Raw genomic sequence first — 15352 nt, 5'->3', positions numbered from 1 at the left:
AGGAGTAGGGTTGTGGCACAGAAGAGACCCCATGTGAGGGTGTCTAGGGCCCCAAATTGCTTTAATCAGGCTCTGCTGGTATCCACTTCTGCAGTGGGAGAGGGAGCTTTATAGGTTGTCCTTTGTGCAGGTTGGGAGAAGATGTACAGAGCATTGATGATAGCAGATTGCTATATGTGACTGTCAGACACTATTTTCCTCATGTTCATTGTTTTTATTTGTGTAGGGAGCTTTTGGCAGGACCCCTCTTTATCGTGCTGCTTTTGGTGGTCACATGGCTGCAGTGGAGACGCTTCTTCAATATGGAGCAGACCCCAGACTTTATGCTGATGATGGCAACACGCCTGAACAAGTAGGGGCAATTTGTTCTATTTCCCTTTGCCTTACAATAACATTGTTTCTTTTTTGGTCTCTTATATTGTCTCCTCTGCTCCCTGAATGAGCCTCACAAACAAGAGTGGATATTGACTGACTATGCAGGGGGTGCAGTGGCACTGACTCTACACAGAGTGCTATAAACTGTTGGAAGTAAACCTGAAAACAGAGGTGAAAATAATATCCTTTTTTCTCTTAGCTCTACTGATCTCAGGTGTTACTTGTAACAAGAGCAAGTAAAGCATTTTCAGCCAGGCATGTGACTTTGAATTGAGTTGTCCATTTAATTTCAGTTTAACTGCTGTTTCATTCTTTGAGTGATTGTGCACACAGATTCCATTCTTGCTGCACATATGCCCTGTGCACATGCGATCGTATTCCTTTGAATAAGTGCGTCCCACGGGAATTCCCCTGCATCCTGGGAGCCCCTGCAACCACCGTAGCCAAGGGTATAAGGAGCAGGGCAGCCTGAACAGCCTTTCAGTTTCTTCTGACCACCAATGGCTTCAACATGGAGCCCTGCGATCTCAGTGACCTCCAATCTGCAAAAGATTATTTAGCTATTGTTTTCTGATTCGCTATTTACAGTTCATTAGTTAGCATACCTGTTCTCTATTCCCTGTGGAAATAGTGTTTTGATAGGATTTCTGGCCCCCGGCCCCATGCCAGCCTCTGTACATGGTTAGACACCCCCCCCCCATATATAAGATCAAAGGCAAGGCTCCAGGATTCAAGATCTCTTCTACCTGGGACTCAGCAAAGCCCATGATTGATGCTCAGCACCTCCTATGCTTAGGCAAAGACCATATGCCTGAGCACTACTTAATGTAGGATTTTCAAAGTACAGACTTCAATCCAGAGAGGGCAGACTGAAGTTACATCTTCTGGAGGCTTTGATGCAAGTGTTGTCTGATCCAGACAAGCTGGCCAAGAAACCTCCCCATTTGTCTCAGTCCATCATAGAATCATATAATATCAGGGTTGGAAGGGACCTCAGGAGGTCATCTAGTCCAACCCCCTGCTCATAGCTGGACCAATCCCCAACTAAATCATCCCAGCCAGGGCTTTGTCAAGCTTGACCTTAAAAATCTCCAAGGAAGGAGATTCCACCACCTCCCTAGGTAACCCATTCCAGTGCTTCACCACCCTCCTAGTGAAAAAGTTTTTCCTAATATCCAACCTAAACCTCCCCCACTGCAACTTGAGACCATTACCCTGTGTTCTGTCATCTGCTACCACTGAGAACAGTCTAGATCAGAGGTTCCCAAACTTATTTGGCCTACTGCCCCCTTTTCAGAAAAAAAATTACTCAGCGCCCCCCTTTTCAGAAAAAAAATTACTCAGCGCCCCCCTGGAAATCTACCTTCTTTAAGCGAACAAACAGAAAGATGCAGTGACAAATTTGTGTTCTTTTATGTATCTATATTTCTACCTACGTCCTACAATATAGTAAAGAAAGATGTGTTATTAGAATATCGCCCACGACATCAGGTATACAGTGGTTTTTGCGTAAGATGGCAAAAGACAACCAAACTAAAATACTAATGAAACTAATAAACTGGGTTTTGTTCTTTGCTCAGCATTAGATATATGTATTTGATATTAAACTGTCAAATATCAAACTAAATTTATCAAGAAATAATTAATTAAAAATAATCAATATGCAATTAAAAATCAGTTAATAGTTTTAATTTAGTTTGCCCTTATTTAAATAATTGTTCCTTATTAACACACGCCTTATTTACCAATTAACACAGATGATTCGATAGATATAAATAAATGTTAATAGTTAACAGTTTTTTTACGATTTCATTCCCGTTTTCGTTAATATTGTAATAAAAAATGACAAATATATTGACTGTACACTTCAAATAGTACTGTACCGACACAAGCCTGCTACGATTTTATTATTAGTAAGCACTAGAGACACAGAAACGTACGGTAGATATGTAAGAAAATGTATAAAAATACTCACGTGTAAATTGCTGTTTTATTGAAACAACAATAATACAATTTGCTTTGTATGTGATCCGTAATCCGTAAAGATCGAAGGTATTGAATATGAATAAAAAATTTTAAATACTTATTGCACTATTGTTAACTGCTTTTTACACAATTAAGAAACAATCTAAATTAGATTTCATACATGTCGCCTATTTATAGTATCGTATTGTAAACAAGTCATTACACGCACATATTCCTGCCGATGCATGCTGGACTTCCCGACAATGCGCGACACGCTCGCCTGCCAACACTTGCTTGTTAAGAGCTGTTGGCGTACTTGACACCTGATCGGTTATAATTTGTGAATTTATTTGGAAAATAAAGTAATCACTACAACTTTAACTCTGTTACACAACAGATGAAACATGTACGAACGGTTTTTCAAAATTTTCTTATATTCTTTCTTTATGCTTCCACCGCCCCCTTATTTTTATTCAATGCCCCCCAATTGCACCCGAGGCTACTACTGCCCCCCTGGATCGTTCCAGCGCCCCCCAGGGGGCAGTATCGCCCACTTTGGGAACCTCTGGTCTAGATCCATCCTCTTTGGAACTCCCTTTCAGGTAGTTGAAAGCAGCTATCAAATCCCCCCTCATTCTTCTTTTCTGCAGACTAAACTATCTCAGTTCCCTCAGCCTCTCCTCATAAGTCATGTGCTCCAGCCCCCTAATAATTTTTGTTGCCCTCCGATGGACTCTTTCCAATTTTTCCACATCCTTCTTGTAGTGTGGGGCCCAAAACTGGACACAGTACTCCAGATGAGGCCTCACCAATGTCGAATAGAGGGGAATGATCATGTCCCTCGATCTGCTGGCAATGCCCCTACTTATACAGCCCAAAATGCCATTAGCCTTCTGGGCAAAAAGGGCACACTGTCGACTCATATCCAGCTTCTCATCCACTGTAACCCCTAGGTCCTTTTCTGCAGAACTTCTGCTTAGCCATGCGGTCCCTAGTCTGTAACAGTGCATGGGATTCTTCCGTCCTAAGTGCAGGACTCTGCACTTGTCCTTGTTGAGCCTCATCAGATTTCTTTTGGTCCAATCCTCTAATTTGTCTAGGTCCCTCTGTATCCTATTCCTACCCTCCAGCGTATCTACCACTCCTCCCAGTTTAGTGTCATCTGGAAACTTGCTGAGGGTGCAGTCCACGCCATCCTCCAGATCATTAATGAAGATATTGAACAAAAACGGCCCCAGGACCGACCCTTAGGGCACTCCACTTGATACCGGCTGCCAACTAGACATGGAGCCATTGATCACTGCCCGTTGAGCCCGACGATCTAGACAGCTTTCTATCCACCTTATAGTCCATTCATCCAGCCCATACTTCTTTAACTTGCTGGCAAGAATGCTGTGGGATACTATATCAAAAGCTTTGCTAAAGTCAAGGAATAATACATCCACTGCTTTCTCCTCATCCGCAGACCCAGTTATCTCGTCATAAAAGGCAATTAGGTTAGTCAGGCATGACTTGCCCTTGACGAATCCAGGCTGACTGTTCCTAATCACTTTCCTCTCCTCTAAGTGCTTCAGAATTGATTCCTTGAGGACCTGCTCCATGATTTTTCCAGGGACTGAGGTGAGGCTGACTGGCCTGTAGTTCCCCGGATCCTCCTCCTTCCCTTTTTAAAAGATGGGCACTACATTAGCCTTTTTCCAGTCATCCGGGACCTCCCCGGATCGCCATGAGTTTTCAAAGATAATGGCCAATGGCTCTGCAATCACATCCGCCAACTCCTTCATCACCCTCGGATGCAGCGCATCCGGCCTCATGTGCTCCTGTGAGCTGTAATACTATCCCAAACACCACAGATGTTCACAAGCCCTATTCCTCTTCTGCTTCTACTTCAACATAACACAGAAGCCCGAAGACATCCAGCACCAAAGGAGATGTAGATCTCCCTTACCCACTGGGAGATGGAGTTCCTATCCTAAGCCTTGCACAGTGTGAAGGCAAATCTGGCACTGACCATTGCTGCCCAGAGCAAGCGTTGTGCTGCACCAGGTACTGCTCATACTACTTTCGCTGTGACAGTAACATGCACACCAGTATTAAAAAAAAAAAAAAAAAAAAAACCCACAGCAGACCACTCCATCGCTGAGGAAACTGACCCAGAACTAGTCAGTATAGAACACCATGGTGCTGAAGACATCAGTGAAACAGAGTGCTTTAATGTCATTGATGGGGTCACCGTACCTGTATACTTCTCTGCGCTGGCAATAAGACCAGTACTGGAGTTCCCAACGTTAGATGCTTTTGGAGGCAACGGAGAGACCAGGTCCATCTCATATTCCAACAGCACTGGCTGTACACCTGACTGAGTAGGACTCCCCAGAACACTGTGCCCCCTCTCAGTATCCTCTGAGGGTCATAGAATCATAGAATATCAGGGTTGGAAGGGACCTCAGGAGATATCTAGTCCAACCCCCTGCTCAAAGCAGGACCAACCCCAACTAAATCATACCAGCCAGGGCTTTGTCAAGCCTGACCTCAAAAACCTCTAAGGATGGAGATTCCACCACCACCTTCGGTAACCCATTCCAGTGCTTCACCATCTTCCCAGGGAAATATTTTTCCTAATATCCAACCTAGACCTCCCCCACTGCAACTTGAGACCATTGCTCCTTGTTCTGTCATCTGCCACCACTGAGAAGAGCCGAGCTCCATGCTCTATGGAACCCGCCTTGAGTGCTCCTTTAGCATCTCAATTCTCCAGTCGCCCTACTGGTCTTTAGCAGGCTTCTTGCTTCTGATGTACTTAAAAAAATTTTGCTATTACTTTTTGAGTCTTTGGATAGCTGTTCTTCAAATTCTTTCTTTTTTTTTTTTTTTGGCCTTCCTAATTATATTTTTACACTTCATTTGCCAGAGTTTAGGCTCCTTTCTATTTTCCTCACTAGGATTTAACTTCCAATTTTTAAAGGATGCTTTTTTGTCTCTCAGTGTTTTTTTTTTTTACTTTGTTGTTTAGCCCTGGCTGCACTTTTTTGGTTCTCCTACTATATTTTTTAATTTGGGGATACATTTAAGTTGAGTCTCTATTATGGTGTATTTAAAAAGCGTCCATGCAGCTTGCAGGGATTTCATTTTTGGCATTGTACCTCTTAATTTCTGTTTAACTAACTTCCTCATTTTTGTGTGGTCCCCGCTATGCCTTGGTTCAGGCCTCTAGGTCAGATTCAAAGCTTTGGTAGAGCAGTCCTCCAGGTGATATTCCTCTTACCTATCTCTTAGGAAGGATACTGCTTGCTAGTGATGAAGAGCGGAATCTGTACAGACAATCACTTGAAAAAGAAAGTAGTTATTTACCCTACAGCACCTGTAGTTCTTTAGGTGTATTGTCCACACAGGATCCTTATTGGCAAGGGAACTAAGAGGTGGTTGAGGCCATTCTGCCCCTTATAACCTCAGCTGTGAGGGGTTGCAACAATGCCCAGGGTATAGGCATGGCCCTGACATACACTGCTATTCCAAAGAATCCGATCTTACATGCATGGGGCACATGAGCACCAAAATCGGAATCCTATGCAGAGAACACATCTCGAGCTACAGTTAATGTAGGGTAAGTAACCATTCTTTATGTGAGCAAAGGATTGTTGATAGGCACTCATACAGTGATGCAGCCTGTTTAACTACAAGGGTGAGATAAATTGTCCTATCAGGTTCATTCATGCAAAGAGTAAAATAGTGTCAACAGGACAGTCCCTCAAGTTAAGAGTGATTATTTGGATTAAGGAAACTACACGGGGTTGGCAGTCCCTATGACGTTAGTGGTGCAGATTGCCCTTTCTTTGGTCCCACTTCTCTTAGATGAAGGGTTATGATCCCAGCCCTAATACCCATTGTTGGTGCTGCTGAGATTGGAGTTTGGAGGGTAGTTCGCAGCCATTAATTTATGTATTTACAGTCACAATGGTGTTTGTAAAAAGAACAGGAGTACTTGTGGCACCTTAGAGACTAACAAATTTATTAGAGCATAAGCTTTCGTGGACTACAGCCCACTTCTTCGGATGCATATAGAGTGGAATAAATATTGAGGAGATATATATATACACACACATACAGAGAGCATGAACAGGTGGGAATTGTCTTACCAACTCTGAGAGGCCAATTAAGTAAGAGAAAAAAAACTTTTGAAGTGATAATCAAGATAGCCCAGTACAGACAGTTTGATAAGAAGTGTGAGAATACTTACAAGGGGAGATAGATTCAATGTTTGTAATGGCTCAGCCATTCCCAGTCCTTATTCAATCCTGAGTTGATTGTGTCTAGTTTGCATATCAATTCCAGCTCAGCCGTCTGTCGTTGGAGTCTGTTTTTGAAGTTTTTCTGTTGTAAGATAGCCACCCGCAGGTCTGTCATTGAATGGCCAGACAGGTTAAAGTATTCTCCCACTGGTTTTCGAGTATTATAATTCCTGATGTCAGATTTGTGTCCATTAATTCTTTTGCGTAGAGACTGTCCGGTTTGGCCAATGTACATGGCAGAGGGGCATTGCTGGCACATGATGGCATATATCACATTGAATCATAGAATCATAGAATATCAGAGTTGGAAGGGACCTCAAGAGGTCATCTAGTCCAACCCCCTGCTCAAAGCAGGACCAATTCCCAGCTAAATCATCCCAGCCAGGGCTTTGTCAAGCCGGGCCTTAAAAACCTCCAAGGAAGGAGACTCCACCACCTCCCTAGGTAACGCATTCCAGTGTTTCACCACCCTCCTAGTGAAATAGTTTTTCCTGATATCCAACCTGGACCTCCCCCACTGCAACTTGAGACCATTGCTCCTTGTTCTGTCATCTGCCACCACTGAGAACAGCCAAGCTCCATCCTCTTTGGAACCCCCCTTCAGGTAGTTGAAGGCTGCTATAAAATCCCCCCTCATTCTTCTCTTCTGGAGACTAAACAATCCCAGTTCCCTCAGCCTCTCCTCATAAGTCATGTGCTCCAGACCCCTAATCATTTTTGTTGCCCTCCGCTGGATTCTTTCCAATTTTTCCACATCCTTCTTGTAGTGTGGGGCCCAAAACTGGACACAGTATTCCAGATGAGGCCTCACCAATGTTGAATAAAGGGGAACGATCACGTCCCTCGATCTGCTGGCAATGCCCCTACTTATACAGCCCAAAATGCCGTTAGCCTTCTTGGCAACAAGAGCACACTGTTGACTCATATCCAGCTTCTCGTCCACTGTGACCCCTAGGTCCTTTTCTGCAGAACTGCTACCTAGCCATTCGGTCCCTAGTCTGTAGCAGTGCATGGGATTCTTCCGTCCTAAGTGCAGGACTCTGCACTTGTCCTTGTTGAACCTCATCAGGTTTTTTTCGGCCCAATCCTCTAATTTGTCTAGGTCCCTCTGTATCCGATCCCTACCCTCTAGTGTATCTACCACGCCTCCTAGTTTAGTGTCATCTGCAAACTTGCTGAGAGTGCAGTCCACACCATCCTCCAGATCATTAATAAAGATATTAAACAAAACCGGCCCCAGGACCGACCCTTGGGGCACTCCGCTTGAAACCGGCTGCCAACTAGACATGGAGCCATTGATCACTACCCGTTGAGCCCGACGATCTAGCCAGCTTTCTATCCACCTTACAGTCCATTCATCCAGCCCATACTTCTTTAACTTGGCGGCAAGAATACTGTGGGAGACCGTATCAAAAGCTTTGCTAAAGTCAAGGAATAACACATCCACTGCTTTCCCCTCATCCACGGAGCCAGTTATCTCATCATAGAAGGCAATTAGGTTAGTCAGGCACGACTTCCCCTTCGTGAATCCATGCTGACTGTTCCTGATCACTTTCCTCTCCTCTAAATGTTTCATAATTGATTCCTTGAGGACCTGCTCCATGATTTTTCCAGGGACTGAGGTGAGGCTGACTGGCCTGTAGTTCCCCGGATCCTCCTTCTTCCCTTTTTTAAAGATGGGCACTACATTAGCCTTTTTCCAGTCATCTGGGACCTCCCCCGATCGCCATGAGTTTTCAAAAATAATGGCTAATGGCTCTGCAATCTCACCCGCCAACTCCTTTAGCACCCTCGGATGCAGCGCATCCGGCCCCATGGACTTGTGCACGTCCAGTTTTTCTAAAGAGTCCCGAACCACTTCTTTCTCCACAGAGGGTTGGTCACCTTCTCCCCATGCTGTACTGCCCAGTGCAGCAATCTGGGAGCTGACCTTGTTCGTGAAGACAGAGGCAAAAAAATCATTGAGTACATTAGCTTTTTCCACATCCTCGGTCACTAGGTTGCCTCCCTCATTCAGTAAGGGGCCCACACTTTCCTTGATTTTCTTCTTGTTGCTAACATACCTGAAGAAACCCTTCTTGTTACTCTTAACATCTCTTGCTAACTGCAACTCCAAGTGTGATTTGGCCTTCCTGATTTCACTCTTGCACGCCTGAGCAATATTTTTATACTCCTCCCTGGTCATTTGTCCAATCTTCCACTTCTTGTAAGCTTCTTTTTTGCGTTTAAGATCAGCAAGGGTCTCACTGTTTAGCCAAGCTGGTCGCCTGCCATATTTACTATTCTTTCTACACATCGGGATGGTTTGTTCCTGCAACCTCAGTAAGGATTCTTTAAAATACAGCCAGCTCTCCTGGACCCCTTTGCCCTTCATGTTATTTTCCCAGGGGATCCTGCCCATCTGTTCCCTGAGGTAGATGTGCAGGTGAATGAGCCCCTGATGGTATGGCTGATGTGATTAGGTCCTATGATGATGTCACTTGAATAGATATGTGGACAGAGTTGGCATTGGGCTTTGTTACAAGGATAGGTTCCTGGGTCAGTGTTTTTGTTCAGTGATGTGTGGTTGCTGGTGAGTATTTGCTTTAGGTTGGGGGGTTGTCTGTAAGCAAGGACAGGTCTGTCTCCCAAGATCTGTGAGAGTAAAGGATCATCTTTCAGGATAGGTTGTAGATCTCTGATGATGCGCTGGAGAGGTTTTAGTTGGGGGCTGAAGGTGACAGCTAGTGGTGTTCTGTTATTTTCTTTGTTGGGCCTGTCTTGTAGGAGGTGACTTCTGGGTACTCGTCTGGCTCTGTCAATCTGTTTTTTCACTTCAGCAGGTGGGTATTGTAGTTTTAAGAATGCTTGATAGAGATCTTGTAGGTGCTTGTCTCTATCTGAGGGATTGGAGCAAATGCGGTTATATCTTAGAGCTTGGCTGTAGACAATGGATCGTGTGGTGTGTCCTGGATGGAAGCTGGAGGCATGTAGGTAAGTGTAGCGGTCAGTAGGTTTCCGGTATAGGGTGGTATTTATGTGACCATCGCTTATTAGCACAGTAGTGTCCAGGAAATGGACGGCTTGTGTGGATTGATCTAGGCTGAGGTTGATGTAATGGTGTTTGTGTTTTTTTCCAATAAGATTGCTTCTTTGGACAGCTTGGTTGCCATTCTGCACTCCTGGGACATCAGCCTGACCGAGTTGATGCTACAGAAGATGGAGGCAGAACAGCAAAGAAGAGCCTTGCTGGAAAAGAAGCAGAAAGAAGCTGAGACTCACCGGTGAGACCTGCACCCCAGCCCTAGCCAGGAAAGGGAAGATAGGTACAGCAGTCACAAACACTGTTATACTGAAAGGGTTTTTTACCTTTTGAATGGGTTACAGTTTGAGAACTTGGACTTTATGAGACAAAAGGCAAAAGAAGCTAAGAAAGAGGCAGAATAGTAAGATAAGAAGGGATAAAAGAAGGAACCTCAAGTTTATGTCCCAGATGTTGCCCAAGAGTTTGTCCCATTGCAGCAGGTGATGTAATTTGGTTCCTTTTCCTCACCTTGTCTGATCAGGACATCTTTTAGAATCAGAGAAGGGGGTCCAGAAACTGCAGTGCTGCCATGCCCCTCCACACTGAGAGGGACTCGGAGACTGAACTGTGTTATTCTTTCCCATAGAATGAACGAGGAGGTGGAGCAGCTGGCTAAAACGCAAGAGAGATGTAACAAGGAGGTCAGGCCTGCTCTTTTTAGAAACTATTAAACAGCCCCCAAGGTATCATTGTTCCCCCATTTCCAGCCTTTCCCTGCAGTGGCCATACTTCTTCTTCTTCTTCAGTGCCCAACTTTCCTGCTCAGCTGATCCCTGAAGGGACTGAGTTGGAATTGGTATGTGTTTAGATGTTGATCTCTGGACTTACAGTTGTCAGCCCTTCTAGTCTTAAAGAGAGGGGCAGCACTTGCTAATTGGTGTAATTTGTGCAAGACTGGTTTGTACCTGCATGAAGAAAACGCAATTCCTGCTGCTGTCTCTCCAAGAGAGAGTTGATGATATATGTTCTGTACTCCTCACGGTGCATGCCTGGGACAGATATTCATGCTGCTCAGTTGCACTTGCATAGAGACTGCCAACCAGCTTGCCCTAGCTGCTGGTCAGTCCCCTTTGACCTTTTTATACAGTCAGCCAACTGGTCCCAACATCTTATAATAATTATAATTAATGGAGATATCCCATCTCCTAGAACTGGAAGGGACCTTGAAAGGTCATCGAGTCCAGCCCCCTGCCTTCACTAGCAGGACCAAGTACTGATTTTGCCCCAGATCCCCAAGTGGCCCCCTCAAGGATTGAACTCACAACCCTAGGTTTAGCAGGCCAATGCTCAAACCACTGAGTTATCCCTCCCCCCCAATCTGATCCAGATCAGGGGTTTACTGTCCCTCCTGAGAACAGTAGGGTAGAATTTATCCCCTCTGTGTGACAGGAAAGTTGCAGCCTCATCTAGAGCATAGGGACATGGAATTTAAGCCTTACTGGTGTGACAAAGGATTCTGCTTTCCTCCCCACCTAAGACAAAGTTGTGTTGTGGGGCCACCTTCATCTTTCCCATCTGTTTCCTCCTTTTTCCTCCCATGCAGCTGCAGCAGGCCTACTGTGAACTGAACAGGAGAATCACGGAGCATGACAAGTGTCAGAGAAAGCAGATGGTCAATGCAGAGCTGACCCTGCAGGTGAGGCTTCCAGGCCCTTCTGCCCCGTTAGGCCTGAAGGGAAGGGACTCCACAGAGGTTCCAAGCTGCCTTTGCTCCATTAGACCTAAGGGGCAGCTTGGGGCTCTCTGCCACATCCTTTCAGAATATTTGGGTAGGAGGTCTGTACAGTGCACCCAACATTGTGTCTCATTGGAAGGTGGGGCTCATAGATTATTAGGCCAGAAGGGACCATTGTGATCATCTAGTCTGACCTGCTTAACACAGGCCATAGGAGTTCCCTGAATGAATTCCTATTTACATTAGAGCATATCTTTTAGAAAATATCCAAACTTTGTTAGAATGTCCAGTGATGGAGATACCACAGTTCCAGGGCTAACGGCACCTCTGGCTTGGTCAAAGGCACTGCTTTAAGTCTCAGCCCTCCAGCCACCACCTCTCTATGGGCAGGGACCCATGTCCCTCTCCCTCCAGACTGGGTATTTAGGCTTGCAGTCCCCCTTCCAATTCGCTGTGCTTATCCCAGCAGGTCTGACTTTAGTTCAGTGCCTGCAGTTCTGCTCTCTCCCAGTGGCTATGATGGTTGTTTCACAAAGCACAATATATACAGTATATTTAGGACAAAAGCATTACAGAGTACATATAATTAAAAAAAATTGTCTACATGCATGCTAAGCTTACTAGGTGACACCCATCATCCATATGGAGACCCTGGTAGGTTTCCAGTTCTTCAAACCTGACAGCAGGGTTTTTCCCTCTCAGTTACAGTCTCATGTTAATTTGAGAATCAAATGAAGGTCACTCAGTCAGTTCAGGCTGAGCCTTTCTACCAAAAACCCTTTTTTGTCATCTGGGTCCTTGAACCTGGTCTGAATCAGTATGTGTAATTCCCCCCACGAGTTGGTAAGTATCTGGAGTTGTTTACCTGTCCTGGGATTTGCAGGATTCCCCCCCACACACACACACACTTCTTGTAGTTACTGGAGTTAGCTCTCTAATCCTTCCCTTCCCCATGGAGTTAGAACACAATCTTTATCTGAAAAAGCTACAGAACAGTTATAGATACAAGAGCTTGGGGAGATTTACTGTCCCCATTGTCAAGCTGTCCTGCAGAGGCTCAAGAGCGTGAGTACCAACCTCAGGGCAGATTGTTACAAAAACAGGCACAAACCCCAGACTGGCTGAGAGTTCTATAGTTAGATTTCACCAACCACTTATCAAAGGTATACTCCTTAGGCACTGTAAGAGCCTTAACATGGAGTCACAGACAGTCCCCTGGGGTACTCCCTGTCTCGCCATCCAGGGAAGCTTGCCATTGTGATAGATGGCCATTTCACCACAAATAACAGCAATATTCAGGTTATGCCCAGTCCTGAATTGCATGTTGGAGCTCACACCAAAGACAACACTTGTAGCCAATCCTATACTAAACGATCTAAAGATTTACTAAATAGGAAAAGAAAACGAGTTTTTTACAAGGTTAATGCAGATATTGACTTAAAATCTTAACTTTCAAAAAGTAATAAAAGCTTCTGTAATAAGCAATGTCTGTATGTCCTTTAGGGCTTAGCCCAGGATAAGCACTGGGGATCTTTTGTTTATTCTAGTAATCCTTGTTCCCCCAGAGTCCAAGCAATATAAAGATACATTTCCTGTTTGTTCAGGGGTTTTATTCACTTCCTCACTTCTGCTTTGAGCTGCCAACTCAGCTGATGGGAGCTATTCACTTGCAAGACTTATCTTCTCGGAGATGGGAAGAGTAAACAACAAAGTCTTTCTTTTGTCCTCTTTAATCTTCCAGGCTGGTCTGTGGGGTGTCAGTGGGCCTTCCTTGTTGGGCAGGCCATAACACCTTTTGTCGGAGACCAGCATTTCACACTAATTAACGTCTCTCTCCTTTCTGGTAATTTACACAGTTACAAAGCACTGCAAATATTACATTACAATGTGGGATACAGCTGTTTTAGGTGAGATTAATGCATGCAGCAGCTCACAAGCATTCAATAAACTCTGAACACATTCTTATAATTCTAATATCTGTTTTAACAATACTAACACATAAGTGAGCCAGGCTGATTTTTAGCTCTGTTTGTCAGTATTCAACTGAGGCATGGGTATTTTGGCCTGAGCTGGCACCAGGTCTGCCAGTTTCACTCCCATAGCATCTGTTACATGTCAGTATAATCTTTTGAAGGTTCTACACGTCCAAGATCACATATCTGACACAGGAGAATTCACCACAATGCTTGGTAAATTATTCCAATGGTTAATTACCCTCATTGTTAAAATTTTGAGCCTTGTTTCTAGTCTGAATTTGTCTAATTTAATCTTGCAATCATCAGATCTTTGTTTGCTAGATAGAAGAGCCCTTAGAATCATAGAAGATTAGGGTTGGAAGAGACCTCAGGAGGTCATCTAGTCCAACCCCCTGTCCAAAGCAGGACCAACCCCAACTAAATCATCCCAGCCAGGGCTTTGTCAAGCTGGGCCTTAAAAACCTCTAAGGATGGAGATTCCACCACCTCCCTAGTTAACCCATTCCAGTGCTTCACCACCCTCCTAGTGAAATAGTTTTTCCTAGTATCCAACCTAGACCTCCTCCACTGCAACTTGAGACCATTGCTCCTTGTTCTGTCATCTGCCACCACTGAGAACAGCCAAGCTCCATCCTCTATGTAAACCCCCTTCAGGTAGTTGAAGGCTGCTATCAAATCTGTCCTCGCTCTTCTCTTCTGCAGACTAAATAAGCCCGGTTCCCTCAGCCACTCCTCATAAGTCATTTTCATTGCCCCCTGCTGGACTTTCCAATTTGTCCACATCCTTTCTCTAGTGGGGGCCCCAAAACTGGACGCAATACTCCAGATGTGGCCTCACCAGTGCCGAATAGAGGGGAATAATCACTTCCCTTGATCTGCTGGCAATGCTCCTACTAATGCAGCCCAATATGCTGTTAGTCTTCTTGGCAACAAGGGCACACTGTTGACTCATATCCACCTTCTTGTCCACTGTAATCCCCAGGTCCTTTTCTACAGAACTGCCACTTAGCCAGTTAGTCCCCAGCCTGTAGCAGTGTATGGGATTCTTCCGTCCTAAGTGCAGGACTCTGCACTTGTCCTTGTCGAGCCTCATCAGATTTCTTTTGTCCCAATCCTCCAATTTGTCTAGGTCACTCTAGACCCTATCCCTACGCTCCAGTGTATCTACCACTCCTCCCAGTTTAGTGTCATCGGCAAACTTGCTGAGGGTACAATACATCCCATCATCCAAATCATTAACGAAGATGTTGAACAAAACCAGCCCCAGGACAGACCACATGGCACTCCAGTTGATACCAGCAGCCAACTAGACATCAAGCCCACTACCCACTGAGCCCAATGATCTAGCCAGCTTTCTATCCACCTTATAGTCCATTTATCCAATCTATACTTTTTTTAACTTGCTGGCAAGAATACTGTGGGAGACCATATCAAAAGTTTTGCTAAAGTCAAGGTATATCACATCCACCGCTTTCCCCATATCCACAAAGCCAGTTATCTCATTATAGAAGGCAATTTGGTTGGTCAGGCATGACCTGTCCTCGGTGAATCCACGTTGACTGTTCCTGATCACCTTCCTCTCCTCCAAGTGCTTCAAAATGAATTCCTCGAGGGCTTGTTCCATGATTTTTCCAGGGACTGAGGTGAGACTGCACTGGGCAGCACAGTATGGAGAGAAGGTGACCAGCCCTTTGTGGAGAAAGAATTGGTTCGGGACTATTTAGAAAAACTGGATGTGCACAAGTCCATGGGGCTGGATGTGCTGCATCCGAGGGTGCTAAAGGAGTTGGCGGATGAGATTGCAGAGCCATAGGCCATTATTTTTGAAAACTCCTGGCAATCGGGGGAGGTCCAGGATGACTGGAAAAAGGCTAATGTAGTGCCCATCTTTAAAAAAGGGAAGAAGGAGGATCCAGGGTACTACAGTCCAGTTAGCCTCACCTCAGTCCCTGGAAAAATCATGGAGCAGCTCCTCAAGGAATCAATTATGAAACACTTAGAGGAGAGG

At 44.9% G+C, this 15352-nt stretch overlaps 1 protein-coding gene across 11 annotated transcripts in view; it reads left to right on the top strand.

Annotated features, from left to right (window-relative positions):
• Positions 1–15352, top strand: part of IQANK1 (IQ motif and ankyrin repeat containing 1) — a 142224-nt gene that overhangs the window by 53099 nt on the left and 73773 nt on the right. For all 11 annotated transcript variants that reach the window (XM_065582359.1, XM_042861278.2, XM_005311629.5 and 8 more), the window contains 4 exons: positions 227–352; positions 9753–9892; positions 10280–10334; positions 11237–11329. In XM_065582359.1, the coding sequence (XP_065438431.1) occupies positions 227–352; positions 9753–9892; positions 10280–10334; positions 11237–11329 (414 nt within the window). The remainder of the gene's footprint in view (positions 1–226; positions 353–9752; positions 9893–10279; positions 10335–11236; positions 11330–15352) is intronic.

Source organism: Chrysemys picta, chromosome 2 (genome assembly GCF_011386835.1).
Source record: "Chrysemys picta bellii isolate R12L10 chromosome 2, ASM1138683v2, whole genome shotgun sequence".
Classification (NCBI taxonomy): domain Eukaryota; kingdom Metazoa; phylum Chordata; order Testudines; family Emydidae; genus Chrysemys; species Chrysemys picta.
Note: the sequence above shows the minus strand (reverse complement) of the source record. Positions and strands in the feature narration are given on the sequence as shown.